The 17,636-nt window shown below is 41.7% G+C and overlaps 2 protein-coding genes across 4 annotated transcripts in view; one reads left to right on the top strand and one right to left on the bottom strand.

The window, feature by feature from the left end:
* ptprz1b (protein tyrosine phosphatase receptor type Z1b) overlaps positions 1–6,657 on the top strand; it is a 68,332-nt gene extending 61,675 nt beyond the window's left edge. For both annotated transcript variants that reach the window (XM_069700129.1, XM_069700130.1), the window contains 8 exons: positions 49–195; positions 322–415; positions 1,185–1,258; positions 1,363–1,491; positions 2,848–3,000; positions 3,214–3,356; positions 3,518–3,653; positions 4,092–6,657. In XM_069700129.1, coding sequence (XP_069556230.1) covers positions 49–195; positions 322–415; positions 1,185–1,258; positions 1,363–1,491; positions 2,848–3,000; positions 3,214–3,356; positions 3,518–3,653; positions 4,092–4,235 — 1,020 coding nt within the window. In that variant the 3' untranslated portion in view covers positions 4,236–6,657. The remainder of the gene's footprint in view (positions 1–48; positions 196–321; positions 416–1,184; positions 1,259–1,362; positions 1,492–2,847; positions 3,001–3,213; positions 3,357–3,517; positions 3,654–4,091) is intronic.
* A 141-nt stretch (positions 6,658–6,798) lies between these two features.
* Positions 6,799–16,883, bottom strand: LOC138621812 (HMG box-containing protein 1-like). Of its 2 annotated transcripts, XM_069700136.1 has the most exons (13): positions 16,852–16,883; positions 15,598–15,700; positions 14,803–14,913; positions 14,450–14,660; positions 12,854–12,980; positions 12,534–12,645; positions 12,318–12,427; positions 11,923–12,079; positions 11,695–11,839; positions 11,019–11,137; positions 10,599–10,785; positions 10,292–10,433; positions 6,799–10,128 (listed from the first exon to the last, which is right to left on the bottom strand). In XM_069700136.1, the coding sequence occupies exons 2-13, from the start codon at positions 15,686–15,688 to the stop codon at positions 10,111–10,113; spliced, it is 1,530 nt and encodes a 509-aa protein (XP_069556237.1). In that variant the 5' UTR covers positions 15,689–15,700; positions 16,852–16,883; the 3' UTR covers positions 6,799–10,110. The 2 variants fall into 2 exon arrangements, with proteins under 2 accessions (XP_069556237.1, XP_069556236.1); XM_069700135.1 differs by lacking the exon at positions 16,852–16,883 and having other exon boundaries at positions 15,598–15,734.
* Between the last annotated feature and the right edge of the window lie 753 nt (positions 16,884–17,636).

Raw genomic sequence — 17,636 nt, 5'->3', positions numbered from 1 at the left:
ATTGCAAGTCAATCCTTTCTGAGAACCAATTGTCTCCCTCTCTTCTAGGAGCAGTATGTGTTCATCCATGAAACTCTGGTGGAGGCCGTCCTGAGCCGGGACACCTCGGTGACCTCTGACCTCCTGCACACCTACGTGTCTGACCTCCTGACCCCTGGTGCAACAGGCAGGACACGCATGGACAAACAATTCAAGGTGTAGCACTTTGCCTTTTTCCACCACCTTGTATAAACTTAAATATAATTTGTGATTTCAGACATTTAAAGACTTTTTCACGCTTTGAATGTAACTGACTCTTTTTTTTTTTTTATTGTGTTTCAGTTAATTAGTCAGCGTCAGGCCAAGCACGCAGACTACAGCACTGCCCTGAAAGATGGAAACGCTGAGAGGAACAGAGCCAGAGCGCTGATGCCTGGTGAGCAGGGCTGGAATCTACCAACAGCACACGGTCATTTATTTGTGGTTATTTGATGAATGTATGAATCTGTGCCAGCTAAAAAGCACATGATCAGCTGACATGATGAGGACCTTAAGATGGTCCCTGCTTCTTTATTACCTCGGCTCTGTCTTGAGGAGGGGCTCTTTTTCAAAGTTTACTCCATTATTACACCTGATCACTGTACATACAGTGTCCCCAAACTAAGTTCACTTTTAATCAAATTTCTACACAGTAATCTTGGGGTCAAGTAATATTCTACCATGAAATTGTGGTTGTTTACAATAAAGTCTTTGAGCACTTCTACCAACCATCGTTGTTGTCAACCACCGTTAACATGTCGTCCATGTTAACTTAAAAGCTGACGCTCTCATATGATTAATGCCAACTGATATTATTCATTGCAATCACACAGGTTGATGTTTGGTTTAACATGACACTGTGCGACACTTTAATTTCCCTTTTAGATAATTTCATTTTGGGACTGTTTGTGTTAATTAAAACAGTGCCTATAAATGAGCTGTATATTTATTTGTGCACTGTGGCACTAGGTTGAGTTTGAATTGATATTTTGTGTAGGTTCAAGATTGTGAAAACAAAAAGCTTCAGTTTGAACTACAGTTATAACCTGATGCAGGGCAGGCTTTGACAGCCTCTTTATTTCATCCAGTGAAGTCAGTGGTGGAAATCTGAATGAGACTCGAATTATTTCCAGGTTTTAAATTGCCTGTCTCTGTGTTTTGTGTAGTTGAGAGATCCCGAGTGTCTCTGACTGCTTCAGAAAGTAACTCCACAGGCTACATCAATGCGTCCTACGTGACGGTAAGACGGCAAAAAATGGTACCATTTTTAAAGAGCAGTTCTGCTGTTTTTAATACATGAAAAAAACAGTTGCTGGTAGTTTGATGCTGCTTGTGTTTTCATAGGGACGTCACTACACCAAGGAGTTCATAGTGAGCCAGACTCCTCTGAGCAGCACGGTGGCAGATTTCTGGAGAATGATCTGGGAACACAACGCACACACGGTTGTTCGTCTGCCAGACACACACTGCCAGGTATAACACGCACACACACACACGCACATGCACACACACGCGCACACACGCACACACACACACACACACACACACACACACACACACACACACACACACACACACACACACACACACACACACACACACACACACACACACACACACTAGAGTGCCACTAGAGGTTGGCTCCAAAAAGGTTCTGGCTCCATAAACTCCCATTCAACTTCTCTTGAAATATAAAGTCAATACATTTTTTGTTGCCTCATTCACTAAAGTTCCTCCTTCTTATTAGTTTTCTGGCGGTCCATCTGAAATTAATCACATCATTATTTAGATATCAGGCCTCAAAAAGCAGTATGTTTGGGGTCATGCTTGTCTGATTGACAGGTCTGTGGTGCATTCAGGTTTCCACTGTAGGTGGGAGGGGTATAAAGTCCTCGGGTTCCCAATCCGATTGAGTCAGATCCACTGGTCGCTCCTCCCCAAACTGTCCGAATATGGCCACCTCGGTTTCTAAAATAATAAGATGGTGGCAGGCAAAATCTCAATTGGAGGCTTAAAAATAGCAGTTCACAAACCAGTGGGCGATGTCACGGAGTTCTGTCGCTTGGATATAACACACACGCTATATTGTACTAGAAGTTCCTTCAGAGACCTCAGACCTCCATCAAGGCCAATCGTTTACTATTCTATGAATGCAAATCTGCAACCGTAACCACAAAACTATGTCTGATATACCAATGGACCAATAAAACCAATGGACCCGAGTGCTCCACAGTGGTGGACTGGCCGTCAATCCTACCAGGACAAATCCTGGTGGGCCGCCGTATCAGTGAGCCTGTGAACTGTCAAAAAATCCATCGTGTTTTTACGTGCCATCTCTGTGTGCCTGTAATTCAGACTCATGAAGAGTTTGCTGCGTTCAGTCTGGTCCCAGCGGAGAAGTCCAGGGTGAAATCTCTTTCCCAGTACACTTCTGATGCTCCATAGCAACCACTGGCTGTATTAAATTTGAGCAAGTACATGTGTACCATAAAGGGTTATGTATACCAGTAAATGTTGATTGTGATATGGAGTCATTATGCTTAGAGAATGGCCTATGTTTGTCAATATTGGACTTTACTGCCATCTACTAGAACTTAAGTTGTATGCCATTTAGTAGACCAAATATCCTAAAATTATTAGTGGATCTGTTCCGAAATATAATAGGTTCTTTCTTGGGGCCTGCTACACCAAGTGCCATGGGAGCGGGCGGGACGTTTGTCCGTAATCCTGTTCACAAACAAACAAACTGCACTAAAACATGGCCTCCTCGTCGAAAGTAATAACTGTATGACTGTGCACACACACTTTGATGCCTTCCTGTTTCTTCAGAGTGACGAGGCCGAGCGGTGTGTCTACTGGCCCACTAAAGACCAGCCAATGAGCTTTGACGGTCTCATTGTGTCGTGCTGCGGGGAGGAGCACGTATGTCTGTCAAATGACGAGAGACTGCTGTTGCAGGACTTTACAGTGGCGTCTCCACAGGTAACACACACACACACACACACACACACACACACACACACACACACACACACACACACACACACACACACACACACACACACACACACACACACACACACACACACACACACACACACACACACACACACACACACACATTTAAAGACAATCATTCAGAGAGTTGTACTTTCTCACACATCTCAAGCCTTCTTTTTCTGTGACTCCGTCCAGGACAATTACGTGCTGAAGGTCCGTCAGTTCAGCGCCCCCTGCTGGCCCAACCCGGACAGTCCCATCAGAAACAGTTTTGATCTCGTCAACACTGCCAGAGAGCACAGCAGACACACACAAGGACCCACAATCGTTCACGACCCGTGAGTATGATTCAGACAGGATTCCTCATTCATTTGACATTTTGTTCTTTCTTTGTGAGGTTAAACCGTGTGTGTGTGTGTGTGTGTGTGTGTGTGTGTGTGTGTGTGTGTGTGTGTGTGTGTGTGTGTGTGTGTGTGTGTGTGTGTGTGTGTGTGTGTAGTTTGGGAGGCGCTACGTCAGGGCTGTTTTGTGCCCTCACCACCCTGTACAGTCAGCTGGAGGAGGAGGGAGCTGTAGACGTCTACCAGGTGGCTCGGATGACGAACCTCATGAGGCCCGGCGTGTTTAATGACGTAGTAAGTACTGTTACATCCTCAAAATATACTCCTAATGCTCTCATTTCTCTGCATCCATAATAATAATAATAATAATTATAATACTTTTTTTGTATATCACCTTTCATACAAGAAATGCAGTTTGAAGTGTTACATCTAGTGTTACACATAAAAACAGATATAAAGGAACATAAAAACACATTGAAGTTTAATTTAAAAATATAAAAAAAAGTGTTGCTGTTGCTGTGAACCTCCAATAAGCCAGCAGATGATGATCTCAGTGTTCTTAAAGGCACAGAGAGTTAACAGTGTAACTTTGTATAAGCCCATTAAGAGCTTTGTTTGTAAGGTGGAGGACCTATCAATCAATAGAGTTTAGACAGAGGTGGGTAAGGTGCATTTTTTTTTACGCGAAAAATGTTATAGTTTCAGCCTTGAACCCTGTGTTTTCTCTTCCAGGAGCAGTACCAGTATCTGTACCGGGCTGTGCTGAGTCTGGTGAGCAGCCAGGAGGACCAGAGAGCCCTGCAGAGTCCAGAGACCAACGGATCTGTGCCACTGGGTCAGACCAACATCGCAGAGAGCCTGGAGTCCCTCATGTAGACACACACACACACACACACACACACACACACACACACACACACACACACACACACACACACACACACACACACACACACACACACACACACACACACACACACACACACACACACACACACACACACACAAATTTAACACCCAAAAATGTCCCATAAACAGAAAATACACTCAAGCTCACTTTAGTTGTGATAAGGGAATAACACACTATCTCTGTGTATGAAGTTCACTGCTGTGTCTGCTGGGCATGCTGATGCTCTCATGTACAGTATGTTCAATAATCATTATTCATCAGATCATTTTTCACTTCATAATAAACCAATATGATCCAGTCTTTAACCTTTCAATCACATTTGTGTGAAGCCCATCATCAGCTGTCCGATACAGACTACATCTGTTTCACGAGCTCACTAAACACATCTGAGTGATGTAAACACAGATCTGATGTGACCTGTTGGTGTTTGCATGCTCAGCAGACAGAGCTGCAGCAGACACAGAAACCATTCCTGCTGTTTACCCGCACATCACATGAAGTGAGCTGCAGGTTATCATCTCATCCTGAAAAAGGGAAAAAGGTTCCACTTTCTAACAATGAGTGAACAAAAGGCTTCAGTGACGGTTAATGAAAATCCTGCTGATGTTGCATAAAGTCGTGACAAGACTTTGGACCGCCAGGCTTTGAAAGCTCTCCGCTTTTTCAATAACTGCAGTCTGGATGATCAAAACTTTGCTAACATTTCCAAAGTAAGAAATTTATAACTGCAATCTTTCTGAATACAAATGATAAAAGAAAATCAGTGATTGGGACGTTTGACAGCTTGATAACTGATCTAGAAAGTATTAATTGATGATTCATTAACCATGGTTAAAGCCTTTAGTTCCAGTTAGGTCATGATACCCAAAAAGCTTCACTGCCTTTCCAACAACAATCTACAAACTCTCCAACTCTGTATCTGTCGCTGGTCTGCATGAAGCCTGAAGCAGCAGAGAAAAGAGTTTAACAACAAAATGAACATGAAATCTACAAATCTGTTCCTGGAGATGATCCAAACACAGACCGACCTTAAATTCATCACTTTAGTCTACTTTAATCCTTCTGTAACATTTTGTTCTTTTATTTGTTTTTTCTTTCATGGGCCCTTTATTGGGTTTTTTTTGTATTGTTTTTCTATTACGCTCATGAATTTAAAAAAATATAGATATAAATTTGACTGGCAAATTTCTGAAAATACAGATGAATATAGATAAGATACAATAACTAGATGACTTTATTATTAAAAAGGGAAATAATGCTACAAATCAAATACAAACTACTGAAAGCACTACACATTAACCAGCAGGTTTTGGGGGCTCAAACTACCACGTATCTTTATTTCAGATACAGTTTTTGATAACCAGAATCTCTGAGGCCTCAGTAGTGATAATAAAAGGACTGCTGGTATTTGTTATGTCTCCTTGCCACTGGCTCCATGGTCTCTGGTACCCAGTGCCTTCTGTAATTCACCTTCTTGTACTTTACACCTGTTTTGATACGACTAATATGCCAAACTATCCGTCTGTTATTTTGATCTATTTTCTTAAAGGTGACCACCGTGTTGTTGAGCTCGACTGAAAAAGGTCGCCAGGCTCGGATGGTTTGTAAAAGATGTAGCCCGGGGATTTAAAGTGGTATTCCGCTCAACATCTCTCTTTTGCGTGTGAAAGAGGAATAAAACGACGACATTGTAAAATTTGACTGCTAACGTAAGCAGAGTCGAGACTGTTCTAATGTGGCAAATATTCACTGTTAAGAAAATGAGACAAAGGAGTGGGAAGAGAGACAAGCAGCTGAACTCTTTGGTTGGGTTAAACCTCGGTGGTCCAGACTTAAGCTGAGACCCGTGACTCTGAATCCCTGCAGCTCCTTCTGCATCCCTCTGCCACTCGCTACGACTGTTTAAACCTTCGAAGGAGTCCAAATGTTTCTGTTGCGTCAGACACGATCAGTCAACCTCTGAATCCCTTTCAGACAGAGTTTCAGCTTCACTCTGTGTCTGACTCCGTTTCTTTTGAGCTGATTTGGAGATGAAACACAGAGGAGACTGTAACTGAACCGACAGTGATTCAGATCCAATCCAATAAAACTCTATGTAAATATCCCTGAATACTTCAAAGGCCAAATTCCTGTATGTTTATACTGTACCTCTATATATTTTCTATTTTACTATAAAAAGTGATTTTCTAGTCATTTACACATCTATAACTGTGTGGATTTGATAATTCTAGCCTGGAAATATTGATCATGTTTATAGTTTTAATGGAACGTTATCTCTTTTTATCTCGATGATTCCAGTAGCAGCTTCATGTCTCTACCTTTTATCTCCAGCCATAGACTGGTGCGGTATGTAAAAAGCAACACGATTAAAGATTTGTTTCAAACCTTCACTTGTTTTCCTTTTTCAGTGCGGTGGTGTCATATTGTCAGAGACAGCAGAGGAAGCGGTCCTGCTCAGGTGTAGGCCGGTAGGGAAAAACATTCTTTTAGTCCTTTTGTTCCTGGCTCAAACAAGTAAAGACAGAGGCCTTGAGAATTTCTCATGCTTTTATTCAGACTATAATACATTGTATTGCATTGTCTCCCCTGATCGACCTGTACATGACACGATAGCAAAGACAAAAAAGTCAAATAATCCAAAGCACAACCACGAAGTTACCAAAGATTAAGTCAAAACCAAAAAATATAGATTTCTATAAACTCATATTAATATTTGTCATTACACGTGATACTGTAGCAGTCACATAAGATAAAGTGTATATAGTGCATTAAGAATAAACCTCGTTATGCAGTGAGAATATGACCCCGCGGTTGTTTCGAGTTTCTTCCCATCCTGCCTTCACACTCGGGATGAATAATAAATCTAATAAATCCGCCTACTCTCATCACATCGTGACATTTCTAAAACTTCACACCGCAGGGTGCCCACGCTGTTTACCTGTTGAAATCCAAGAGATGTTGGCAGTGTGTGTGTTTACATGCACTCTGTTTTTTTAAGTGATATCACATTACGAAGGCTGTTTATTTATTTGAGATTTTCAGGTATCTGAATTAACAGACCATCGACAGGTGTTGTGATTACATTAGCTCGCTGTCTCTGAAAATGATTTAAACACACACTGACGTTTTTTAATGAATTCCATCTCATGCCAGCATCCGTCCGTAACGGCTTTGACATGCTTTCCCTAATAAGACCACGAAGGCTTGCGGCAGCCCCGTCGTATAATCAGACAATCCTCGGGGTTCTTCGACGGGTCGTTTTGAGCTCGTTATGGATGAAATGCTTCTTTGTTTCAAACTGAAACACGAGCAAAATTTTGAGGCCATAATATGTCAAATTGTCTCATTTTTATATTATTCACAGGGTGCATGTAAACACATTCAAACAGATGAAAAAACAAACTTATTTCTGACCGAAACAAACTAAAACATCCTGATTCAAATACAACACAGAACCTTAATAGTTTCTATTTTTCCTCTTATTTCTGATCATGTCGATGGATGACTGAAGCTCACTGTGTTGACAGTCAACTCCACCAAATGTTCACAGTAACTGTTGAGCAGTATTCATGTCAGCCTGGGGACATTTCATCTTGTGTCACTAAAAATGTACATTTTTCTCAGAGTGCACGCTACCTGTGGCTAGAACTGGTTTCATAAATCTTTCCCAATTTTTACATAGACACGGCTCACACCGGGTATTAACGTGTATCGTGGGTGGACAGCCGTACGTACGAACACGTCGACGGTGCCTTGAGGACACATTCAGATCCAATCTGGCGGTTCTGGTTGTGAATTCCAAACTCAAGTGTTCAGTTTACATTTAACATTTACATTTGAAGTACTTGTTTATTTGTTTATAAAGCGGTTACAAGGGCTCACTAAAGTCACATGTGCATGTTAATGTCAGGTGTGAACAGGCCCACAGAGTGAAACTCACTGGTGAAGATGAACTTTAAGGGCTGGCAGCAAACAACCACTGTTGTTTCTTCTATATGATTTTATCAGTGAACAGAATAAACGGAAACAAATCTCGCTTAACTGTGGTAACTAAAGAAGTTCAGTGGAACCATTTTTCGATATATGCCTTAAAAAAAAGCTGAGTAACATGAACTCTCATCAACCCTCCTCTCTACTGTACTTATCTGTCTTTGATTAAACACAAATATACTTTGAACACAGCTACAAACATTATTATGGCACAGAGATTTTAAAATAAAGACATTTATGTGCATTAAGGTTATGTTTTCTGTCTCCCTAAATATGTCAAGGAAAAAAAAAATGTCTTGCTCAGTGGTACTTCAACAGTGTAGGTTATGGCTAACAAATCTAAATCTAATCCTTATTTCATTCTGTTGTCTGAGCTAAAATGGCAATTTAAAGTATACCATGGTAATGTATATCCATTTGAATTTACAACTCGGGAGTTACTGTAAATCCTCAAAAGTTCCTACTCTAATTCTGTAAATGATTTCAATGTACTACAGTGATTTGATCATAATCAACATTTCAACGTGTCTTTGGTTGCACTTCCTCAAGTCAGGGGGATTCCAACACCTGTTTCCTGTCTCAGTGAAGTCAAGCCTCAGTGAAGTACATGATTCCGAGGGACTCTTTTAAAGGTTTCCTGTAGAGCTTTCCCAGTTCTGTTTATCTCATGCATGCTCTCACATATGCAGAAATAAAATGTATGCGCACAAAGGTGATGCGACAGCTGCTGAACAGGTGTTCCAGAATATGCAGCAATGTGCCTTCAAAAACGGGGTTTTCAAATGTTTTATGAAGAAATAAATGAACTTCTTAGAATTGAGAATGTACGCAATACATCTTGGCAACACTGAATGTGAAATAACTTTTGTTTGGTTTACAAGAAAACTCCACAGGGTACCTTTAATGTGGAAAAACTTGAGCACTAATGGACACTTCTTACTAAAAAAATAAAAGAAATAGATTAAATTAGACACAGTGGTCTCTAAGAAAGGCCTTATTCTCTCTCCAGTAGCAGTGAATAAAAACCTATACCTATAGTTAAGAATTAATGCTGTACATTTGTTTAAAAACTAAATGCTACTAGATAAATTACATGAAAGCAAAGTTAAAATATATATAGTCTTGTGCAAAAACACTGAGTCCAAATACAAGTAACACAGGAAAGAAAATATATTTTATATTCTTAATGGTATAATATATAATTGTGGGAAAATAGCTACATTCTCCACTTTGGCTAAAATGCTACAGCACCACAACTTCCACCTGTTTCAAGCATATGGTGAGAAACTGAGAGTAACCAGAGTCTCTCTTGTTGTTGTTGTTGTTGTTGTTTTTTTTGTATTGTCACATTGCTGTAAAATCACGTGTGGAGATGAACTCCAGTCGTAGCTAAAACTGACCTGCTTTGTAATGTTGTTTATAAAATGATGTTCTCTGGCCGGAGAGCCACTGCGGTGCTCTGCAGCGTTCAATGGTAATGTTTGACACCTTGTTAGAAGTCCCATTAAGAAATGATTTACATGTCACATGGAGCACCTTCGAAAAGAGAGAAAAAAAGGGGGGAGACATCTTTTGTGACGACGTCTTCTGACGAGATTTGTGGGAATCTCACAAATTTGGGCGATCAAGAATATAGTACTGAAGCATAGTGTTAGGTTATGCACAGCTCTGTTTTCCTTGTCACTCCCAAATGTGTGTGTGTGTGTGTGTGTGTGTGTGTGTGTGTGTGTGTGTGTGTGTGTGTGTGTGTGTGTGTGTGTGTGTGTGTGTGTGTGTGTGTGTGTGTGTGTGTGTGTGTGTGTGTGTACTCCTACAGGCTCTGTCAGTTGTCCTATTTTCTTCTCTGCAGCCTTAATTTCCTTGACAGCCCTGTTGAACAAAGAGGCAGAAGACATCAGACGGAAGGACAAAGCCCTGTGTGTGTGTGTGTGTGTGTGTGTGTGTGTGTGTGTGTGTGTGTGTGTGTGTGTGTGTGTGTGTGTGTGTGTGTGTGTGTGTGTGTGTGTGTGTGTGTGTGTGTGTGTGTCCTTACAGAGTTGGTGCGTTTGCGTTTCCAGCAGTCTGGGTTGAGTCTCTTCTGCTCGTCGGCGAGTGCTTTGGCCTGAAGGGTGAACACGCGCCGCTCCTCGCTTCTCATCTTCTTCCACCGCTCACCGAGGAGGACGCTGATCGCTCTGCAGACACACAGCGCACACGGACATCAAAGAAAGACACACACACACACACACACACACACACACACACACACACACACACACACACACACACACACACACACACACACACACACACACACACAACACAGCTTCATGACACACACGCAGACGGACCACACCTACCTGTTGTCCTTGCCTGGGAACATCTGTGTGTACTCCACTCTGAACTTCTTGGCAAACAGCATGAACGCGTTCATTGGCCGCTTGCACTTTGTGGGCGGGGCACTGTTTCCTCCTTGTGTGTTGGCTTGCTGGGTTTTGGTTGGCTTTTTCTGAGTGGAGTGGGAATGGCTGCCGGGACTGTGTGCATCTGCGGGTTGTAAATAGTTTCACATCAGACTGGAGGTTTTTTTTTTTTTTTTAATCACAGACTTTCTGTTTGACTGGTGTGTTTTTTCGTTCTTTCATGTGGCGCATCCTCAGCCTCGCCTCAGTGTATCTGTGGGTTTATGTATTTTGAAAACTGAGTGATGCGTGTTCTAAATGTTTCTTTTTACATACACAAATGAGTGGACATAATGTCGGAGATTTGAAGTGCAGGACCTTGTAATGTGTCTCTGTCTGGAGAAACGGCTCCCCCGCTGGACTGGGAGGCTCGTCGCCGTCTGGCCATGCTGCTCAGCATGTACACAGCAGAGGAGTCCAGAGGAGTGAAGTCATAACTGAGGAGCAGACACACACACACACACACACACACACACACACACACACACACACACACACACACACACACACACACACACACACACACACACACACACACACACACACACACACACACACACACACACACACAAAGAGGTCTTCACACACAGCACACCGCTTTATGATGCTTCTGGTTTGAAACTAGAGCCCGACTCATACTGGATTTTAGGATATTAGAAAGTAGCCTAATGGAGGCGGGATCACAGTTTACAGTTTAATGGTAACCTTTATTAAAGATGCTGTAAAGCAAATTCCAAGATTTGCTTCTCAGTACATTGTATACGTGTGAAATGAGTCGCTGAAAGCATGTGCAAAGCTAGAAAACTTTGTCGCACTGAGATGTGGAGTTAGACCGTTAAACAGTTTCTCACCGGTCTTCAGATCAGAGGAGGAAGAGGAGGAAATATTGCAGCAAGAAAAAGCTGTTTTGATGTTCATACGGACACCGGACCGTTGTTTCAAGACGGACTTGAAAAATGACAAACCTATTTGTTTACAGTGAAGGCTCCTTTACCTTCTGAATGTGTCAAAGACCAGTGAATCATCCGTGTGCTTAGCATCTCTGTGTCCTGGAGGCAGGCACACGTCTCCTACTTCCATTTCATAGCACGGTATCCCATAATGCACCACAGTCAAGCTCGGGTAGAATGACGACCACCCTGACAGACGGAGGGACAGAGTGTGTGTCAAAAAAATCTTTGGAATAACAGTGATTTGTCACTTTGAAGTGTCACGCTCGTACCTTTGTTTTTGACATAGAAAGGGTGATCGAGTCGGCACCGGGCGGTCATGGGGGTATATCCAAATGCCCTGGGGTCAAAGGTCAGCTGTAAGACGGCCTGACCAGATAACACAGTCTCGGCGTGCTCCACCAGCTGCAGACCCTCAGAGCCATAACTCTGTAAAAGAGAACGCAGTGCGCTGCTGTTTTATTTTGGCGGATCCTTCCTTATATTTCAATGCAAATGTTTTGAATTTAATTCTCAGTTCATCTCTGATTATAACAGCAGACATAAAAATCAAATATCGTGATATTTGCAGAGACACGATAGGAATCATGTCACACTAGAGATGTAAAATCAAAATCACTACATGGTGAACTCAAAGGCCGGGCAGCCTGCTGCCTCTTTAATGTACCTTCAGGGATCTGGATTGCTCTTCCGCAGCAGAGTCTTCCTCACCAGAGTCCAAATCCTCAACGTCCTGCCACTTAACATTCGAGCCACTGTGGAAACGCAGATGAGTTCCTGTGAAAGAGACGAGTAGCTCTTTATCACATTTATGAAAAAAAGACTCGTGTTAAACATTTTTTTGAATTGAAATACTTTTGATTGACTCTGTTTGTGTATCTACCTTTGAGAAAGCAGTGCCAGGCGGTGGGTGGGCAGGAGAAGCTCCAGCCCATGTCTTCGTCATCAGACAGAGAGGATCTGGTTGATACTGCAGAGCCACATTCACTGCTCGTCTGTGGAAATAGGAAGAAGAAGCCACGACCCCCACCAAACACACTGTTAGCCCCAGACATCCAAACACCTGCACAGATGTAACAATTACAAACGGAAGCAGTGGTGTAAGGGTGAAATTTAACCACAGATTGTTTTTTTTTTACATGTAATGTTCAGATCAATGAGAGTAGGCAATGATTAAGCATAAAAAAGAAAACATAACTCTACCCTGCTGCGCCGACGCTGCCTGCCATGACCTCTAGGCGGCGACAAAGTGCTGCTGGGGAGAGGAAGAGGAGGCCGAGCGTAGGAATGTAAATCACTGCTGGTGGTCGGGATGCCGACTGAAGAGGAGCTGAAAAAGACAATATAAGTGTAAACAGTCAGAGAATCCACTGACATGTAGCTGATACAGGAAGAAGGCCCAATGTGGGGTTTGTTCGTCCTGTTGGGCTCGACGCAGACGATTCAACAGTTTCAACGTTTCAAAGCAGAAGTCAATTTGACACATTATTGAAACACAGAACCTGAAACTTCACCTGATCTGATGCACTGAACAAAAGGAAAGCAGTAAGACCACCTGCTCTCTTGCTGACTGTGTTTCCTAATGGTCTCAGATTTAATCCAACAAATGCAGTAGCACGAGTCAACCAGCAGACGTCCCCATTTTTGACTGTATCATATGTTTCATAACGGAACCATTTTTAATTAAAAAAAAATAATGTAAAAGTGATTCAGTACTGGCGACACAGTCGTGCAGTCACCTCGCGATAAGAAGCTTCTGGGTTTAAACCTGCCCGTCGGCCGAGGCCTCTCTGAGTGGAGTTTGCATGTTCTCTCCGTGCCTGCGTGGGTTTTCTCCAGGTGCTCCGGCTTCTCTTCCGCAATCCAAAGACATGCTCGCTCGTTTCACTGGTGACTCTGAATTCTGAATGGACTGGTGAACTGTCCCGGCTCTATCCTGCCCTCACACAAAGCCGGGATAAACCACAGCCCCCTGTGACCCTGCTCAGGACAAAGCCGAAATAGATAATAGATAGATGAATGGATGATTTAGTGGTTCAGAGAGCTTTGTTTCTTCCATCACAAAGGGAATTTCCTCAGAATTGTTTCTGGGTTGTTGTTTTTTTTTTTGTAATCCGAGTTACCAAACTACACTTTAAGGCTGATCTGATATATTTTCATTGTCAAGATGCTTAAATTAATAATCTGGAAGATTTTCATTTCAGTAAATGTCTTTAAAGTCACTATTAATCGCCAGATTAGGTAACACAATGGTGATTGAGCCCGTGGCCCACTGATAAAATCCTTTTACATTTGTAGTATTAAGAACTGAACTGTCTGTGGTGACATTCCCAGGAAATATCACAAGCAACACAGTTCATGCGTTTTCCACCACCCAACAGAGGTCGCTGCATCAGAGAAGGTGGGCGGAGCTGAAGCTACAGGTTTGCTCCCAACTAAGTGACACGCAGACGACACTTTGAATCTCTGCGAAGTCCAAAAACACAGCTGCATTTACAGCTTATCATCACAGAGGGCGCCAAAGAGAAGGAAACAGATCTCAGAGTTACTGTAAATATGACATATATTTTAAATATATGTCATATATATATATATATATATACATATATAAACACATATTTTAACACTAAACTACATTTATAAAAGGTGGATAAGAAAGAACGCTGACTTTTGGTTGCAGCGGTTATTATTTGTATTCTTTTAGATATATAATTGTATCCAGAGACACATTAGAACTATAAACATGAACATTATTGATATATTCAGTACATTAGACTGATGTTGAGTTAATCCACCTACCTGCTGTGAGGAGCCTCCTGTAGCAGTGGGCTCTGAGGGCTGGTGGCGATGTGCGCCAGCTGTGTCAGCCAGTGTGTGTCTGGGGGCTGCGGGCCGCGTGTTTGCTTGTGTGCATGTCGCTCCTGGTGCGACACGCCCACCTCCACCTGGTAAACAGGTGCTGCCTTTGAGTCTGGCTCTTCTCGAACCTCCTGTAAATCTGGGAGGTCGTCTGGGAGAAGAAGAAGAAAAAACAGCAGCTCAAATGGTCGGTTCACAGATTTATGTCTTATTTGAAGAAAAAAATTAACTAAAATCCACAGGCATTATATCTCGTTATGCTTCATTAGCTGAGCTGCTGATGTCTTTCATACCATATTCCATGTAACTGTCGCTGGTGGGCAAGTCAGGTGAGGAGGGGAAGTGTTCGTCACAGCGGAGCGGATCATGTGATTGGTCTTCATTTGTATCCATCATCATCATTCCTGAAGGTGACAGCAGAGTATCAACAGGAGATCGCTGGGTGAGAAGCATGTTGGACTCGTCAGGAGCTTTACAGGATGTTTTGAATTTTTGGGGCCGATGCCAATAACGATATTAGGAGGTAAAAAAAAAAAATCTGATTTCAATCTATTGATGGAAATGTGGTTATCAAACACTTGTGGCAATGATTTGTAATGGAATATGTATTAATTACAAATAACTATACATGTAAAAAAATTAAAAGTTTCCATATCATCATAGCAACGCATTTTAAACACTATATTTACAGATACCGATGTATCTATGATAGGCCAACATCAGCCGATAAGAAATCAGCTAACCAATGAATCAATGGGGCTGCACTCTGCAGGGTGAATTACAGATAGCTTCAATTTCACAGCAGCTTTAAATCTGTTCATAGATGACAGTAGAGTAACTCCCATATTTTCCATATCTGTATTACATATTGATTTACTGAGCACAATTTGAAGTTTGAAATCATATTTCACAATAAATCTTGCTTTATGCTGGGGATTTAAATATATCAGTATCTGGACTTTCCTTTTTAATCCTTCTAGCTTCATTGTGGTGCAGTGCTAAATCACTGCCGTGCCATGGCAACAGGTTTATGTCAGGCAACCGTATAGAAGCAGGTTAAAAACTGCAGTCCACTGCTCTGTGGTTACCTGTGTGTTCAGCTTGATGCTCAGGCTCCTGTACGTTCTGATATTTGGGGTCGCTTGACAACACAGCAGGAGTCTTCACCTCCCACACCATGATGTCCAGTCACTAAAACGCAGAGAGGTGATTAATAAACTATAGCTGACATATTTCACTTCTTTTTTGTTTTTGTTTTCAATCTTAATTAAAAATAAGCTATATAACCTCATCTAACCTTGTGGTAAGACTAATCTAAACATTTGCTTAAGCATAGGGCTGATCAATATTTGTATATTATATTGATATCGTGATATGTCTTCTGGACATCATAATGGCCCAAGTGTTGTCTTCTACTGCATTAAAAGGCTGTTTTACAATTCATTACAGCCACATTACTGATGATTATATATCCAAACCTCAGGATGTGAACATGTTGTGAAAACACAAATAGTCACCCTGACAATATTGTTGCAATATCTACATGCCTGCTGCAATATGTTGTGTCGAGGTATTCGGTCAAAAATATCATATTTGATTTAGTCTATATGGCCGAACACTTTATCAGCATTCACTGCATTCCGAGATCGTCACGGATCATCCACCTACAGTCCCACGCAGAAACCTAATCCTTCCCTGAGCTGTAATGTATAGGCTATAAATGGTGGGGGTGACACAACACTGGGCTGGCTGCTGTTACCTCACAACACACCTAAGTTTAGACACGTTTTCACGGCTCCTTTTTCACTATTTAGTGTCTCCAACACGTAAGAACCTGTTTCACTCTTATCTATTTCATAATTTCCTCGTCATGTGACCGCGTCTTGTTTATAAACTTTGAGATCCTGCACGCATGCGCACAGAAACCCCATTCATTCAATACCGAGAAGGGCAGCGATAATACAGTTGAAAGCAAGTATTAAAAACGAGTAAAAAAACAAAACAACAACAACAACAAAACAACCCACGAAATGAAACACTCAAAACGAAATGACGAGTGTGACTGTCGAGCACCAGCACACGTTTCAAATGTCAACGTTTGTACGTTTTCGGTAACTTCAGACGGAGCGGTGGTATTTGTCACGAAACAAAGTGCCGTTGAAATCCTGTTGTTACGTCGACAAAAAAAACAAAAACAAAAACAAACATATGGCTTCGTCGCACGTATTTGATCGCACTAAATAATGTCTTTAATGAGATTCGGGGTGTGAAATTTTTAAAAAGTGGATTTAAAAGGACGAGCCATCCTATTGCGCAAAAGACATTACAACAAAACAACTCACGTCGACAATGAAGCTTTACGGGGCGAGCTGCGAAACCGCATTTACGACCAAAAACAATCGTTGTCAGCTTCACGTTGTTATTGCTGTGTCAAGTTTAAAGACAAATTATTCAAATTGTTAAGTCACTTGTTCAATTTAACGCTTTAAAACCCATAAATGATTTCAATGAACTTTCCTTAACTCACCAAAACAGTCGCCTTGTACGGAAAAGGGGGCTGGTATAAACACAATTTTACAAGCTCTCCTATTGGCCGAACCTGATGTCAGTCTATGGCTTCTCTCGCCCTCATTGGTCAGTTCACTGCCAGCTTGCTTTCTTCATTATCATCACCACAACAATAAAACATTGGGTGGGTTAAAACGGTGAAATGTGACAAATTGCCCCAAGTGACTATTACAAAACATTTAGGCCTCTGTATAATGAACACATCGACTTTTCAACATGAAGATTCAGTCTCTAGATCATCTCATGATTTACTGAAGTTGTTTGTAATTAAAGCGTAGATACGAATGACATCAGACAAATAGCCTTTAGCTCAATTGTAATGTATTCAGAGATACTAACAATGGTTTCAGCAATATAACCTGCCTTTTTACTGGCCTACTCTTTTGTTTCAGACACACGTTTGTAACTGCTGTTTAAAGCCCTTAAATACATCGCTTAGTGTAATTATAGATGTCTCACTGCTGCAAGCAGGACAAAGTGAATAAGCCATAATCAGAGTAAGACATGTAACACATGCTTTGCTGTGTGAAATTCGATCTTTTTGAAAAATAAATCTGCA

Source organism: Brachyistius frenatus, unplaced genomic scaffold (genome assembly GCF_029030835.1).
Source record: "Brachyistius frenatus isolate BFR_SWC_R1_liver_20210118 unplaced genomic scaffold, ASM2903083v1 Contig_32, whole genome shotgun sequence".
Classification (NCBI taxonomy): domain Eukaryota; kingdom Metazoa; phylum Chordata; class Actinopteri; family Embiotocidae; genus Brachyistius; species Brachyistius frenatus.
This window is presented reverse-complemented; position numbering and strand designations above follow the sequence as displayed.